Raw genomic sequence first — 17,971 nt, 5'->3', positions numbered from 1 at the left:
TTAGTGGAGTTTATAATTAAATGGAAAGAGGCAGATGTAGAAGAGTGGAAGGGGAGGTATCAGACAAAAAGCTGCGACATACAGCAATGTTTTGACTGTCACAGATAAAAAGATTTATAAATCCTTTAGCGCTCGGCAGGGCTCAAAGAATGCTTGACAGACATGGAAAGCAAAGAGAAAACAAGTCAAACTGCAGTCCAACACAAAGCTGGACTGAAGATGGTTTAGTGTAAACACAAGGAAGTGGGCCAACAATAACCAGAACAAAACAGAGGCAAATGAACGCACAGACAGGCAACGGACAAACTGGGAGGGATGGTACTTAGCACTCACAGAATCTGAAGAGATTTTCATCAAGAGCTCGGGCCCTGGGGTTCCGACGAGCATCATTATAAGCTTCAACTGATCAATGTCTACGACACTCACATGAAGGAAAAAAAAAAACAAAGGAATGGATGGATGGCACTGATACAAAAAAAAGGAAAAATGAGTGATAAAACATGCAAAAAAATGAAGAAATAATCCAAAGTAATTTCAGCTGAGATTTGGAGTAATAAATGCAACACTACCAACGCAGCAAGACTGAATGGGAATTGCTGCAGGATTTAAAAGCCCTCTGAGCAGTAAGGTCTCTATTAAGACTGAGAGCAGAAAATGAAAACATTACATATTACTTATTTGGATAAATGTGCTCTATTAAACATCGTCACATTTGAGCGCCAAGCTTGTTTGACGGATGTCAAAAGCATTTTGTCTGACACAGAAAAGCCTTTTCTTTGTCTCCTGCAAATTGATTGGTGTTTTGTTGATTTTCATGGACAAAAGCTGTTATTTCTCTCATTTTCAGAAAAATTATTTACAATCTTTTCTCTCATAAATATTGATCTTAAAGAATGATCTCTGCTGCTGTTCATGTCTGGAAATCATTCATTCTCATCTGCCGCTGTTTCTGCTTTTCCCATTCATGTCTTGCTAACACACTAAGGATTAAATGTTTTTTTTTCATCTTTGCACTTGTTAATGGAATGTTTTATCTGTACTAAAACAAAAACATAAATAAATGCTCAAACCAGTAGCTTAAGGACTGGATTTGAAGAGTCCTGCACAAACACTTTGTTGTGTTATTCTTCAGTTTGAATTGAAGTTTGTCTAAAAGATACTCTTTATAAGACTTTGCAAACTATTTCATTATAATGTGGGAAAGGAGTTATGCTTACTTCCTCAGTAAGCATAACAAAGTGTAAAATATCATGCCGTGCAGTGTTATTCCACTCTGAGGTTGTCGTCAAGCTTAAAATTGAATTCAAATGACCATTGTTAGAGGTTCACAGAGAAATCAGCTGGTGACCATAACAGAGCCTCCATGTCAGCCATTTTCAGTATGAGTGATGTGTATAAAAAGTAAGACGGAGGAGGCTTAATTTTACACACATCACATAAAAGAAAACTATTATGTTTTTCCAACAAGCATGGGGCTCATTCAGGCTGCAAGAGAGCAGGGGAAAGCAAAAGTTTATTGGATAACAGGAAGGATAAATGGAGTACAGCAAAGTTAAGTCATTTGAACTTTTTTTTCGGCTTTCAAAATATGCTCGCCATGGAACTTACTGCATTTGGAGATGTTGACCTCTTTTCGGAAATCTCAGCTGAAGTAAAGGTTGTCACTTTCCAGGGAACTCACACAGGGATTCTAGCCAATATAAGATATTAAACTTCCTAATCATTTTGTCTGCTTTTAAAAAAAACAGTAGAACCAACCCTGTTTGACAACCACTCCATTCTTACACATGACACTACGACTTCAAATATAAATATATTAATCAAAAAATACATCTTAAGGCTATTCTAAGCTATTGGAGAGAAATTGAACTAGCCTCAAAGTACGATAAGCAGGTCAGACATTCAAAAGAAAATATTGGAGAATGGAAATGAGCCACAAAACTCTAATATCTGTACCTCTGATTATTATTTTAATTTTCTCCCACCAAGCAATCTCGCTCTGGGAGAATTGAATCCAGAAAACAGCATTAATGTGGTGACGCACTGATGTTCTAGAAACCGGACATGCAGCAAACCAAATATTCATCTAAATCTGATCTGCTGTTACTAAGAGAGCACAACTCTTACAATGAACACAATACATCTGTCTTAACTTTTGAGCACAATCTCAAATAATTGCATTAACTGGCAATAATAAGCAAACACCTAGTTCTCTTAGTTTTCACTCCTACAAATAAACATTCATATTTCATTCAGATAGGTTATGAGGAGGCAGACCAGAAAGATTGCTCTTCAAAAGAGTGAATCACATGTGGTAAGAAATCCCAACTCTAACGACTCCCACACACAGGACATGCAGCGAAAGCGTGGATGAGTTGGTTACTTAGAGCAGGATCACAAACGCATTACACAATCGCCTGCCAGCCCCATGTTTTTGTTTGTCACAGGACCATTGGCAGGTGCCAATGCATTTCATTGTGTCGTGACATATTATCATCATGCATGTTTTAAAATAAAAACAATAATCATCTGAATGCTCAGCTGTTGTTTGTGGTTATCCTTGTGGAAGAGAAGCGGAACAATGCACCGTGGTGGAGAGGCAGAAGATGGTGAGCCATGCACTAAAGAGTCCATCACAACACTACTATAAGGGCATCGCATGAATCAATTTACTCTTCCAGCATGCAGCCTACAAACACTTTGCAACACTTTTGGCTTAGCCTGAGCAGGGTAGGATTGTTGAGTTTTCAGACTGGTGTAAAACTAAATTACATAAACAGCAAAAATGTCCTCCAGATGAATAGCATTAAAGAAATTATGGTCAAACAGAGATTTAATAATGTGTGGGATGCGAGTAACATTAGTGAAAGGATACGGTCTGTGCCTGGGAAGAGCGTCCGTCCTGTAAGCAGCTCCGCCATGATGCATCCAACCGACCAGATATCCACTGTTAAACATAGAAAATAAAAAAAAATCTGTTAGCATGAAAATTCATCTGTACAGATGAGGCAAAAAGATTTTCTACCCAAAGAAATAACCCAAAACATTGAGCTGAAGATTATTTTGCTATTCTTGTTTAAAAAGGCCTTAAAAATAAGGCCTATTTATCCAAACGGAACAGTACAATTAAGCACACAGTACAAAATCTAAGATTTGTAAAACTGCATATGTTGATCTCAGTTTTAAGAATTGTGACATCTTACCCGTCATGTTGTAGTGCATCCAGTTGAGCATGATCTCTGGGGCTCGATACCACCGCGTTGCTACATATCCCGTCATCTCGTCGTCTGTGTGCCGCGCCAGGCCAAAGTCAAGGATCTGAGCAATGAGAAGACAGAACAGTGTGCTGAGCACCGCTCATAGTGATGTGGGTCCAACACAGTTCTGGGAAATGTTCCTCACCTTAAGCTCACAGTCTTCGTTAACAGCCAGGTTACTGGGTTTTAAGTCCTAAAAAAGGTAAAGGGTTCCACTCAGTCAGCATGTTTAGTTAAAAAAAAACAACAACAAAAAACTGCATGCTTTGGTTGAAAGAAAATAGTTTAATATATGGAGTCTATTTACTTATTCAGCAGAGCCAACACTTACTCTATGGATTATATCTGCTGAGTGGATGTACTGTAGGAGAAAGAGCAAAAAAAGGGGTTTAACTTCCAAACTCAACACTTTTTAACACTCAACACTATTTTAGACAATGGAATATGTACACACATATATATATATATACATATACACATACATATTTACATGTAATACATGAACACAATCTAATGTGATGCAAAAACAAAAGAAAAAACATGTTCGATTTGATTATTGCATTGTTATGACTCCTTTTGTACGTGTCGACTAAAAGCATTACATCAAAGACCAAAGATGACCTGAAAGCTTATGATTAGATAAAGCAATAAATGTTTATAAAATTATAAAGAAGCTTACAGAACATATATGCATCATTGCTTTTCAGAATCATTTTTACCCAGTTGCACCCAGTTACTAATTTTAGTCATTTTAGTTAAAGCTGTTGATTGAGTGAGACTCGCACCAACCTTTAAGCCTCTGAGGATCTGGTAAATGAGAAACTGGACGTGGTCGTCTGTCAGCTTCTGACACTTGACGATGTTGTTTAGATCTGCTCCCATAAGGTGCGTCACCAGATATCTGCAAACGAAACAGTCGATCAGATGCGACAAAGCCTTCATAGATGTGTGAAGGCTTTGTCGTGCTACATTACTTTCCCTAATTGCGTGGTAACTCAATTAGGGAGTTACCACACTTGAATTCTCTGTATAATTTTTGGGGGAAGTATTTTAAATGTAAACACATGGCAAGTTGTTTACAAGCTTCTAAAAACCCATCAGCATTATCAGCATAAGGAACGAAGGTCAGCTTGGGCATCAGTTTCACTCGTGCTTTCCTGATAATGAAACCACATCCATGTCTGTTATAGGTGGAGTTGGATTCCCAACATGTTCAGAAAGCCACAATTTCTTACCTCCTGAGCCAAACAATCTTGTACTTTAGAAGAAAATTGAGAAGAAATAACACAATCTAAATGGATTGGCCATAATATGCTCACTAAGTTCATGTGTCCGCTCCTTATACAGAGAGATTTTTACATGTTTTTTCATTTATTTTTATACAGAGATTCTCTTTTTATTCAATTTTGTTTAGCTAAAATAGATGGAGCCATACGGAGCTAACTGAGCATGTACATTTTTAGAGTTATGGCCGCCAATAAATTCATATTCATTGGTAACTCGTGGATGAAGGATGGTTATCGGTATAACAGAATCCAAACAAAGGAACATATTATTTGAATATTAACTTAATTTGCAAGTTTTTTTTTTTTTTATTGTTTCACTAACAAAAAAATCTACTTAAAATAAAAATGTTGATTCTCAGTCAAAAGGTGTGCTTTCATTTTTGCAAATAGGACCATAACCAGACTTATAACCTACACATAAACTACACATTTAGCTTGGTTAGTAGAGCATGTTTGAAGTACTGCTGACAGATGTCCTATTTTTTGTTGCTGAGAATAGAAAAGGTATTTTCTACACCAAGTAAATCATAAACTGCGGAGCTAAAACTACAGTGTAGGACACACAGCACCCCTAACCTGCCCGCAGTCACTTTCAACATCTAGTTTTCTAAATCTCTTTAAAGAGATTATTCAATTCATTCATTGCATTTTGTAACAAATACTTCCCTTCATTTTATTCTGTTGAGCTTCTAAAGCTGACGTAGTTACCAAGTGGAAGGAGGTAAATGAAAAAATCATGGTTTATTTGTTTCAACAATTCAATTGTAAAACCTGAGACACGCATAGCAACTGCAGCACATGGCATGGTTTCAATCATTCAGTAAACACAGGCTGGGGAAACTTAACCTCTCCACTCTTCCTCCAGACTCTGGGACCTTGATATCCAAATAAAACACTTACTACTGCTCCTTTTTGCCATTTAGAGTACCATAGACCACTGAGCAATAGTCCAGTCACTTTTTCTCCTTAAGATACAAATGATTTATCTGTGATTCAGCAGTGGGATTAACATAAGGATCCGTTTGTTGCAGCCAATTATAACTCAACCTATCCGTATTTGAAGGAAAAATGATATTTTTTCCCCTCATGTATAATTTTTGGGGGAAGTATTTTAAATGTCTTTTTTTTATGTTGAATTTTATAGCAATTTATGCATGGTATCTTAGTAAGTGTTACTTTCTGAATGGAATTACTCAAATAAACTAACTCTTCAATTCTGTTCTAATTTATTAAGATGCATCTATTTGATGCACTTACTTTTTTAATCAATGAAATTCTAAATCAGACGCATACAAGTCATAATTGGCACAGCAGAACACATTCGTAATTGATACGCATTTAACATCCTGAATTAGAACAGCGTGAAACAAAAGCTGAACTTTTACTCCTACTTTGTGAAATTGAAACCCGTTTTGCTTCAGCTTCACCAAATGGAAATGCTGCACACCGATGCGTGGTCTAATGCTCCATCTATACGACTCTGCTTCTGACGGCCCGAATCATTATCATCAGAGAGAGTCTTATGTTCATCTGATTTTCTGCAGGATGAAAATAGTTTTTACTGCCTTCACGAACGCACACCTATATTAGAGGTGTCGCACATCCTGTATCGTCTGTGCAGGTTCAGCTCACATTTCCACAAATGTGCAACAAGTTGATGACGCAACAGCACAGAGAATTCAAGGACGCTCATTGAGGATTCAGCGCGCACACGCACACACAGAGTACATGCACAGAGACGGCCAGATGGCTGTTACCAAGGAGACTAGCTGTGATGTGCGCTGTGCACGCGTGTTCAACCCTGCATTCACCTTGGTACACACTCGCCACAAGCTGGCCTCACACAAACGTTAAGTATCTTTTGCAGAACTGCCACGAGTTGCACAAACGTCATTTGGGTTTGAAGTCGAGCAACAGAAACGTGGACAGAGAGGAGAAAGAGGAACTGAAAAACAATAAGAACCAAAGACTCCCGACTGGGGACAAAGAGGCAGCAGAAGGGGGTGGGGGGGTGTATGGAAAAAGTAACTTACACATCGTTGAACTCCTCTAAGCTGGTTGCAGGCGTGAAAACATCTAAGAGTCCAATTACCTGCAGGGAAACATAAGTTAGGAGGTTAGTAATCATTTACAACTGCCTGCTCTTCGACACAGAACATGATATCAGAAAACACTCGGCTGACATGATTAAATATGCTTGTTTTAAATCCAAAGAAAGCACCACACTTGCACCAAAGTTGCTTGAGGTGAGAAACAAGTTTGATGAGGCCTATTTTTACTGCGCACAGCCAGGTTCCCACTGATTTTCCGTTGAAACAATACAGACTTTGCAGATGGAAATTTGCTCAAAAATAAAATGTTCTTTGCGTTGGCTTTTTTGAGTACTGGAACCGCACCTGCAAAACAAACAGGCCCTGGCATCTGTATGTTCTACAAATCATGAAACAAGACAACACAGAAGTTGGTTTTCAATGTCTTAGTCTGATAAAGGGGCCATTTGCAGTTTAAAGGCTTCTGGTGGACCAATGTAGATCAGTGCTGTTTAAAAAAAAAAAAGTATTGCTGTATCATGCCTATTCTGAAATTAGACCTTATAGATTTTAATTTATTCACTTTTAAGATCTGCGCTGGGAATTGCCACGTTTTATTAAAAGTAATTTTACTTTATGTAACTGGCTGAAATGTTTTAACAAAGGTTGTTCTCTCATCCGCCAGATAAATCTATTTGTGTATAATTATGAATATCTTCATTATTTTGATGGAGTTCTACACTTGCACTCATCTTTTCAATTCTCACAAATTTTCTCCTGTCAGGGATGAAGATATGACACTTAAATATAAATCGTAAAAAATCCAGAAACTCTGATGATTTTTTTTTAAATTGGAATAAAAAGTACAGACTGGAAACTCAACTATTTATCCATATGCAATTGCTTTCTTTAATAGTTCTCTAGATCTGGAAAATAACAAAAGTAAATTCCAAACTATTTAAGATTTTGTAGTAACTTTGACTGAAGTACAATAACCAGATATCAAAGTGACCTCAATGTTTCTTTAGATTAAGTCCAACTAACAAATCTAATTTGATCTGATTATATTAGATGTAGGTCATGCTATGTTTTGACTGCACAGCTCTTTAATCACACAAATGGGGACATTACAGAGAATACAGTTTTTTTTACTTCCTTTGTGGTCAAGTGTGTGCACAAAGCTAAAAAACACAAACCAATAGGATGCCACAGATGTGTCTAAATACAGTTCATTATAAAAGAAAAGTTGCACACATTAAAATGAGCAGTGGCTCTTTTGCGCTTATCTACAATCTTGTCAAGTGAGACTGAAACTGCAAAAAAGAAAAACCAAAAACGATGCGTTGAATATCTGAACATGAATTAACTGCTTTCCTGCTGCTGCAGGATGAACCAAAACAAAGGCGAGGAACGCTGTGCAAAAGCACTGAGCATAAACTCCGTCTGATATGTATCTGAAGCATCTGCTTATGCCCACAATCATGCATATTTATATATACATATATGTGCAAGCATGCACACTGACAGAGTGCCAGCCCTGCCCCCACCCCCTAGAGAAGAGGCCGAGATGGATAAGGTGCTGTGAAAACATTTGAGCAGCCCACCCACACAGCATCCTAACTCTGAGCTTATTGGTGGAGCTGAAGCCACAGCAAACAGCCGATTGGCCCAGTCTGACTTTCCAAAATCAAAACCCGGGGAGTCTCCTGGCAACAGCACGAGCAAAACACAGAATCCCTTTTCTGTGTGTGTGTGTGTGCATGTGTGTGTGTGTAAATCTCACGTTTGTATCAAAAAGCTGCGCAGCTTTATGCTTTTGCTTCCTGTAAACATGACGAACAAGAGCTCGATAGCATGCATGCACTCTTGCATAAGCCCTTCAGTGTGATTTTATTATGCGAGCAAACTATTCAGTTTCTATACAATGTCACTGATATGCATTTAGCACAATGATTCCACTAATCCCAAATAATCCCCCCCCTCCACTTCATGTAAAACCTGTTTTTCATATGAATACAGAGAGGTAGCTACAGTATCGCCGCTTTGTGCAACACTAATTCCAAAACTGCTCAGCAAACATGCTGTAGCTGTTCCAGTAGTGAAATAAGGGTGTGTTCACAAAACAGGATCTAGCTAAAAAGTCATGTCGAGAGTGCAATGAATCACAACCAGCTTTCATCGGGTTTTAGTCAAAGGAATCAAGCTCACACAAAGATTCTTTTACGACGACGTATTTTACAGAGATTTTATGTGACGGACCCACAGAAAGTAGAGTAAAAATCCAAAAGTGAAAGGAAAAGACAAGATTTGAGTCAATATTGATTAAATCTGGAAAATTGAATCTTTATCTCATGTGACCCCACCTGGTCAATAGTAGGTTTATTTTTAACCACACTAAGTGTTACCACTAACAGTGCTCCAGTAGCTCCACAATATCAAGAAAAATGTAACCAGCATTTGTCATTTTAGTCAAAACTGTCCTACACTCATTTTTATGCAACGTCATGTGCAGAAGCTTCGTTATCAAATAATTTCTCCATGTTTTACTTCCAAAGTCCAAAAATCAGATGAACTTTTGAATTCATGACAGTTTGTTGATACTTAATTACAACATGTGAAACTCTTTTTTTTTTTTAATATCCATAAATTCCAACAAAGGAGCAAAACTAAGGCAAGCTTTAAAAGGCATGTTGAAAGCCTGAAGTAGAATAGTTCATAAACACACTTTCTAAATCAAAAGCTTTAATGACAAAATAAAATAAAATCAGAAAGAAATGCACTCTCTTCCATACATGATTGCTCTTCCTCCTTTCCATCACATCTCACCTTTACATTTGCTGATGTCATCACAGCGCCCGGCCTCATCAGCAATGACGAGACACTGTGCAGGACTGAACTGCAACATCTGGCATCAACAACAATGACCCGATTCTGAACATCGGGAAAACCAAGGAAATTATTGTGGATTTCTGCAGAAGCAGACAAAACCACTCCCCGATCTCTGCAGGCAGGGAGGTAATAGAGAGACTTCCTAACTCTAAATACCTGGAAGTAACTACTTCAGAGGATTTGACCTAGAACAACAAAAACAGCGGAGAAAGTTATTGGAGCCAATTCTTCCAGAGAGCAATAACATCCGCATCAACTACTGGCTGAGAAGAATCCGCAAAACTTTTTGTAACCAACAGCATCCGGTGCATCACCTGTCCCATCTGCTGCCCTCAGGTAGAAGGAGCAGGTCTATACAAGCTTGTAGCCTCAGGCGGTGAGGCTGCTGAACAGCGGCTCCCTTCTTCTCTCTACCCCATCCAGAGACAATCAGCCTAACTGCATTAATCAAACGTTACTCTTCTGTGTTGATATGCTTTCTGTTTGCTGTCACTGCTTACTAAACTTGTGCCAACACTGAAATCATTTACTGTATATTGTGAGTGATGGGCTAATTTTGTAGTGGGTGTTTAGAGGAGTAATCTTGAATTTCTGAATGAATGAATGAATGAATGAATGAATCACACAAAATTTCATTTTTCGTTTTTGAATTGAAAATAAGAAAGGAATTTCAGATATTTGTTCAGCAAAGTCACTTACTCCTGTGATAGCTGCAAGCACACAAACAAAAACTTTTAGCCATGCAAATTTATCCACACACAACTTAGTTCTAAACCTTAAATAGCCAGCATTTGCTATCTAGAGTAACTCAGTCATTTGTGCAGTGCTACTATTATTAGAGTTCCTACACAATTTTCATATAAAATACTTTTTAATTTGCAGAGTTCCATTTTTAAGTCCGTGCTTGTAAAGCTTTAAATTGGAACCAGGAAACGCCACAGAAGAAGGAACACACAGATAAAGCAAGGAAGGATCATGGCATAATAAAAGTACAGAAGGAAGGAAGGACACAAAAAAGGAAAGAAAGAAACTTAAGGACACGAGGAAGAAAGTGGAGAGGAAGGAGACAAAAGGAAAAAAGTAAGACAGCATGAAGGATACCAATAAAGACTTGAATGACAAAGAGGGACAGAAAGAAGGAGAGAAAATAAAAGGGAAAGAATGTAGGAAGGAAGGAAAGTATAGTTTTAAAGAAAAGAAATAAAGAAAAGAAAGAACAGAAACAACAAATTTGAAATATTTTTCATACTTCTTTTTCTTCCTCATGCTCATCCAGACTTTGAAATCTATTCAATCAAAATGGAAACCGAAGCAGTGATTTGTGGCAACTGAAGCCACTGCCCTGAGCAATGTACTGTGACAAAAAAGGGACACACAGAGAAGACTCCGTGGAGCAGAGGGTGAGGAGAGTACATCTAGTAAATTTGTTTGGTGACTCAGAAAGCACAAAACGGCACAGAGCCACACGCAGGGGGAAAACCTCTCCAAGCAAGACACCTGCCTCAGCTGGCCAGTTCAGTCTCGGGTTGGTTATGCTATCATTCACAGAACAACAGAAACCTCAGTGTGTTGCTATTACCTTCACTTTTCTCATAATTGGAGCCTTTTCAAATGTGCTATATAAATAACCTGTAACCTGATTAATACAGTCTGGTTACGTGTGTCACAACATGTTTTCCTCTGTCTCCCCCCCCTCCAGAATCAGCGCTGCATGATGTCCTAATGTCACATGGCTCTCCCTGCATGTACAGCAGACAAAAATGTGACCGGGCGGTTATTAAGGCTTAAAATAAACAAAAACATATGCAGGTTTGCGTGCGGGTTTGGAGAGTCTGGACAGAGGTATCGCTGGAAGCGAGGGAGGCCGACCTGCAGGGGGACTTACGTTCTCGTGCTTCATGTGTTTGAGCAGCCGCAGCTCTCTGTACGTTCTCTTTGCGTGGATGATGGACTGGAAAGGTCTGGACAGCTTCTTCACCGCCACCTTGAGGCCCGTCTTCTCGTCGAACGCCGAGCTGTGAACGAGCAGAACGTATGAATCGCGTGAGACGAAGGCAGTCGATGTCTTAATGCAGGCAGGGAATAAATAACGACATCAAAAGCTCAACGTTTCCCTTGATTTAGCCGACAGTGAGATCCTTCACCTCACTGTGTAGGTGGTCACAACCCAGCAGATGGAGCAAATAATTGCATAACACTGAGCCCTCGGTTTCAGTTCTTACTTTAATAACTGAACCTGCTGCTGAACATTATGACCACTGTGGACGGAAACAGGCAGAAGAACAATATCCACTTTAGTACTGAACTGCTGCTCAAAGCACTGTCCAGATAAAGCAAACCTACCGTTGTGTGTGGAAGATTTTTTAAGTATATTTATTAAGTTTGCATGCTGTAAAGACAGATTTTGCCATCATATTAAGCATTACACCTTTAAAAACTTTGTACTGGGAAATACATGTCCATCATCCAATCTCTAGCTAATTACTCTTTTATCTCACTAAAGCTGCACAACATATTAGGTATCCTTATTACATGCATATCCTTATTATAATATCTAAGTGTACTGTATTGTAATTACAAATGACTGCTTTGAATGCATTACTTAGCAAGTCATTAGACTCTACATCAAAGAAAGTCCATGCAAAAAATTACTGGAGTTCAAAAACATCAAATATTGCTACCTTATAAAAATGCTAATTTGTGATTAATTATTTACACTGCAGATATTTTTCAAATTAAAAAGAAGACTGCCGCACAACTTCTTTGCTTACAAAGCAAAGGTTTTCTAAATAAAAACATTTGAACTGGATATTTTTTGTTAAAAACAGCGAATCCGGTCGGACCAAACATGCAATATCCGGAAAAGCAGAGAAGTGATTTTGTTTTATCAAGTTTCAAACGTTACTCAAGTATTTTCCGTGATCTCCTCGACACACAAGCAGACAGATCTTTCCTCTAAAACACACAACATATTTCTGCATTTACTGTATCTGAAAGGCGCACAACCTGCTTGAGATAACCCACATTCCTCTGAGGTCAGTCACCTAATCTGAATAGATATAAAGACGATTGCAAACCCAGGAGGAAAAAAGCAATATTTCCTGATAATGATGCTAACAAATTTGTTGTTACGATGGAAATTTGCTTTTTGTCAACATGCTTTTTGTAAGACTAGACTACAAAATTACCAAATACAAAACAGGAACTTTAGTCACCAAGCAGCAAAGACATAACCTAACCCAGAAACAGAGCAGTGCAAATTTCTCCTGGTCACCTTAATGCACACTTGGATGGTCAACATTTTAAACTACTACAAATGCAAAACACATCCTAGAATTTACTCCCAGCTGTAGCAGGGTTAGTGGTAAACTATGACCCTATTTGTCATGCGTCCATAACAAGAACATTAAGATAAGCATTGCGCTCTTTCCAGTAAGCCGCAGATAATCTCCCACACCCAATGTTGGAGGCTTGAGGAACAACCATGTGTGTGTCAGCAGTGAGGGAAAAGTCAGACTCAGCAGAACCAAAACTAAAGTAAAAATTAAAAAAAAATGACACGAGCAAACCGTGTTTTAAAACTACTGCTAATCTACAAGGCAAACAGAACAAGTCTAAGCACACATCGTCCAATTAGTCTGCGATAAATGGAAGTGCAGTAACAAATGGCCATAAACTGTGGGCTGTAAAAAGGAGCAGCGCTGTGAGGCCAGCTTCTCATGGAAGTGGAGAGCCAGGCTGCTGACTAACAGGCACGCTAAGTGAGCAAACACATAAATGTGTACTACAAATGACTGGTAGGGATGTCTGTAATAGGTGCAGTGTCATCTTTCAGTGCATTTTAGCCGTTCTCTCCTGGAGAAAATCCTAAACCTACAGTCACACTGTTGTGTGAACTAAAACTGAGTAAGGCATTTTGTGCCACCCTACATTCATTTACACATCGAGATCTTTATCTTATGGTGTTTGGTCACATCTGACAACAAAACCTCAGCAAGTTTTTATGCAGTCTAATCACAGGAGTCTGAAGACAGGTGCTTTCTTTAGTGAAATTTCAGATTATTAGCGCATCTCATAATAAACCAACGTGATTAAACTGAGACAACAAAAACTTTTCTATAACCGTTATCGGTAGCATACAGTATGTCATTCTTAATTGTCTTTGTTTTTATATATTTTTAACACTTATGGGATCCTACATGCCCTGATGCTGCTTACACCAGAATTTTCACACTGTAGGACAACAAAGGATATTTATATCTATATCTATATCCATTTCTATATCTATATTTATTTCTAGCAATGTCTTCAGCAGCAGCACATTGCAAACTCTAATCAAATGAAAACAACAAAAAAGGTTTAAACAAAACTTTACATAAAAGTCTACAATGCGTTTAGCTTTTGTTACTTTGTGCGTTTGTTTTTAGAACAATTGAGTACAAATGCAATATTTAAATTAACTAAAGTGAATTAAAAAAAACATACTTTTTTAATTCTTACAACTTTTAAGGCTCTCAAAATAATTTTAGGTGACTTTTGGTGTCACAACCCTAATTTTCATTTGCAAAGAATGGAGAAGAAAAAAACCACACCAAGACGTAAAACTAATTCATGCAGGTATGCAAGACAGGTGTTATGAGTAGTAATCTTTTTATCCATTTTATTCTTTTAAGACAAAAACAAACATCAAGATGATCCAGAAATGTAGGCCAGTGCAGCCTTTCCAGCTAGCACACTAACCTTTGAGAAACATCACCAACTAAAAGAAAAAATAAGTCGTTTTTAGTCATAGATGTATTCGCACTCTTCATCATCTAGATTTGCTGTTTTTGGGCTCAAGTTGTCAGACCTCACAATGAACATAATTACAGAGCTCAGGTGTTGATGTCCTCATAGTGACATAAGGCAACAAGAGCAATCAATGCAAGAAGTGAACTGGTATGACAAATATAAGAGCTGTGATAACTTAGTCAAAATTGGCAGCCAAGTTACACCCTGCTTATTTACTGTTTTTTTGTTTTTCTTGAGCAAACTGAAGCAGTAGGAACATGAAAAAGAAAAACTAAATTGTAGTATGTAGAAAGCATTAAAATACAGTGAAGCTGTAATATGCTCTGCTCAGAACGACATAAAACACATTTTCTGAATACAATACTAAAGGACATGACTTTCCAGGCAAAATAGGTCTTTTCTTTTCATCCAGAAAAAAAGAACAGACATGTGGGCAAAAAAACAACAACAAAAAAACTGCAAATGTGTTGAACTGATGTTTTCAACCATTTGAGAGTTGCTGTAACGTTTTGTGACGTTCAATCAAACTACAGACTAAAATGATTTCTAAAGATGCTGAAAGACAGAAAATGACTTGTTTTTAAACTTAAGCTGAAAACATAATACTGCGAGACAAGAACTGAGTGAGTCAGAGTGGAACAAGGCGTGTAATTTGAATTTCAAAAACTTTGCTACACACTTGTGCCCCATTTTTATCTTTGACTGTCTGACACTTCAAAATGTGACTGACCTCTGGCTCTGTATTGGGTTCGTGTTTTTGTTGTTGTTCTTAGCTGAGAAAAGTCAACTTGGAGCCTATTTAAAGCATTCAACACTGACTGACTTTCTGCTAACAGTGACATTACGGGTAAACTCTACAAAGCTTTAAAATCGTTCGAATCAGTGCGACTTTTTAAAATAAAACTGAGCACTGCTAAGAAGACATGGGATTGTTTTCACATTATATCACTGAGAAAAAAAACCCAAGAAACCAACATAATAAATCTTTTTCACACAAATTTGTGTGACAAAATTGAGCAATACTATGGCAGCACCAATAAAAGACTTAAAATGAGTGCAGCATGCTAGAGGAGCTGACGGTATTCATGCTTTTCAGAAACACTGAAGGATTTCAGAGGCTGGAGGCTGTTTGGAGAAACTGGCCGGATGATTTATTAGAAGCTACTGTAGTTAAACAGGCTTTGATGTTTCTAACAAAGAAGGCAGGAACTTGTTGTGGGATTCCAAAAAAAAAAAAAAAGAAAAAAAGGATTTTTTCCCCCTTTTTGTTTTGCTTTACTTTTAAAAACAGTAGCAGCTGACAGAAGTGTGACAAGAGTGAAACTGCAAGCTCAAAGTTTTATCAACTCTTTTGCAGTAAAGTTGCAAAGAAAAGATAAGCGTAAAAGAAAAATATTAAATAGTTTCCGACATATAAATCACACAGAACCTCACAAGAGTTATAACAGAATTAAAACTTTTCAGACTGTGTCCCATTTGACTGACTTTTGGAGGAACCGTATGCGACAGACCAGCACAAAATAGTAAATAATTGAGAAATGAGGCAAAAAAAAAAAAGAAACAAAGCTTTCATATTTTTTTTTTCATAAATTAAAACTGAAAGTGTGTAATCTATCAATGCCTTTACAGCGACGTCATGCTTTGATTACTACTGCAAGTCTTTTTGAGGAATGTGTCTTTCAATTTCCTTGCAAAATCCCAAGGAAGTTTGAATGGAGAGAGTGAACATGAATCCAAGTTCGGCCACAGATATTAAATTACACTTACTGAAATTTGACTAGACCATTTTAATATATGGATAACCAAGCCTGCACAATATTAGAAAATCTTGCAATAACGATAACATTTGCAAATATTACGATGACAATATCTGGTGCGATATGTGTACGTTTTCTTCTTTCCTCTACTTCTAATCAGTGCTTCCTACTCTGTATGGCCTTCAGCATTTTTGGAAATGTCATTTATGTCTGTCTAAGTGAGAACTTTTGCTGTGTTGAAACTCTGTTCTACTAGCTAAACATTGTACTCCGAAAAGATTCGCGCCGATAAACCTAATAAACCTTCGAGGCATTCACTTAACAGCTGAATTTGCACTCAGACTTCCGTTTCACAGTTGGATGCAACTGTTTTGTGGCTCCATAACATAAAAACCACTTCAGTTTGTGATTGCGACATTGCGACATGAAGCTCGGGGGTATGAAAGCTTTTGCAAGAGTTCTCCCGATTCACTTTAATAGCGGTTATTATCGTCAATTCTAAATATGGGCATGCACTTCCGTGGAATTCCTCTTGCAAAAGACTTTACAAGCAGCTAAAGTTGGGTCAAAGCAAGCAGGAAAGTTACAGGTCCAACACATTTATATCATAATGACATGGCTGAGTTGGAGGGCGTCACAGCTGAGGCCAACACCTAACCTCGGGACTGTGACTCATCCGTGTGTAACACAACGGGAGAAAGGATGACATCATTCCAGACTAGAGTCATCATCATCATCATCATCCTCGGATGAGTTCCTGTAGGACGATGTGAAGTAGGGGGGCCCTGCTTTCCGAAAAACCACGTGACCTCCTGGTATTCTGCAGGCTGCACCCAACTGGAAAATGCATAATGTATATGCAACACTAGGACGGGTCAGGTAGTTAGTTCTTTACGTGCAGGACTAAGAGCAGCCATGCTATTTACAGACACCATGAGAACAGATGCAACGAGGAGGCACCCTTTCTCCATAGGATACAAGTATGGGCATGTCATCTAATCAGAGGAGGGACCAGTGCAAACCGAAGGCCGTCTGCACAGTAGACACCAGGAGTGTCGCTAAAACTTAAAGCAAAAAAAAAAAAAATTAAAAAAGAAGAAGCAAAAGTGAGCATGGAAAAGCAAGCAAGTGTGCACAAAACATAATGCAAAGCCCGAAATTGACGCGAACTGCTATGGAAAGTGCACGACGCGAAGCTGTAAACAATAGCTGCTGTTCAGCATGTCTTCCATGGAAGCTCGATGCAAGCTAATAACTACTCCCGAGGAGAGCCAGCTCGCTTGGCCTCCGCGGGTAATGGGAAGCCACTCGGTCGTTGTGCAATCGCGCCGCGAGGTTTCGACAGGACTCTGCAGCAGCAACTACTCACCACACGGATCCGTAAGCACCGGAGCCGACCGGAGACAGGTTCTGGTAGCGCTGCGGGACTTCCCACACGGTTTTGTTGAGCTCCTGTCGGTAAAAAACGGGTCTCTCCTTGTGCGACATTCCTGCGGATTGACCACCAGCAGCCCCGCGGTGACAAAACAAGCCAGCGGAAACTTCTGCCCTCTTCTCCGCTCCTCCCTGCGTGTGGCGACGTGCTGTGCTGCAGCTCTCCCTGTGTAAACTCTAAAAATGAAGCACAACTTCACTCGCCCAGTCACTGCAAAAAGAAAAAAAAAAAAGAGCAGTTGCGCAAAAGGAAAATCCCCCTCCTCTGTCTGCGGAGCGCTCGGAAACAACTTGGTGTACACAATGTTTCAGGTCAGGAAGCCCTCTGTCTGGCTTTCGCTGGATTTTTCGCCTCTATTCTGAGCTGGGCGCGAGGCGACCTGAACGCGCACGTTCGATCGTCACTGCGCGTTCACGGTGGTGAGAAAGATTTTCTCGCGAGAACGTACGCGCTATTGGCTAACTTGGGGATATCCCCTGGGGCGGGAATCTCCCTCTGTCAATAGGTATTTTTACTTGAGTAGCCT

At 38.8% G+C, this 17,971-nt stretch overlaps 1 protein-coding gene across 2 annotated transcripts in view; it reads right to left on the bottom strand.

Moving 5' to 3' along the window:
- Window positions 1–17,825, bottom strand: part of mapk14b (mitogen-activated protein kinase 14b) — a 21,436-nt gene extending 3,611 nt beyond the window's left edge. Inside the window, exons 1-9 of one of the 2 annotated variants that reach the window (XM_008409306.2) lie at window positions 17,380–17,825; window positions 11,348–11,477; window positions 6,577–6,635; window positions 4,047–4,158; window positions 3,589–3,618; window positions 3,403–3,450; window positions 3,204–3,318; window positions 2,876–2,947; window positions 334–413 (exon numbers count right to left, since the gene is read on the bottom strand). In XM_008409306.2, the coding sequence (XP_008407528.1) occupies window positions 334–413; window positions 2,876–2,947; window positions 3,204–3,318; window positions 3,403–3,450; window positions 3,589–3,618; window positions 4,047–4,158; window positions 6,577–6,635; window positions 11,348–11,477; window positions 17,380–17,498 (765 nt within the window). In that variant the 5' untranslated portion in view covers window positions 17,499–17,825. The remainder of the gene's footprint in view (window positions 1–333; window positions 414–2,875; window positions 2,948–3,203; window positions 3,319–3,402; window positions 3,451–3,588; window positions 3,619–4,046; window positions 4,159–6,576; window positions 6,636–11,347; window positions 11,478–17,379) is intronic. The other variant, XM_008409305.2, reaches the window with a different exon arrangement.
- Window positions 17,826–17,971: the final 146 nt, after the last annotated feature.

Source organism: Poecilia reticulata, linkage group LG5 (assembly GCF_000633615.1).
Source record: "Poecilia reticulata strain Guanapo linkage group LG5, Guppy_female_1.0+MT, whole genome shotgun sequence".
Lineage (NCBI taxonomy): Eukaryota > Metazoa > Chordata > Actinopteri > Cyprinodontiformes > Poeciliidae > Poecilia > Poecilia reticulata.
This window is presented reverse-complemented; position numbering and strand designations above follow the sequence as displayed.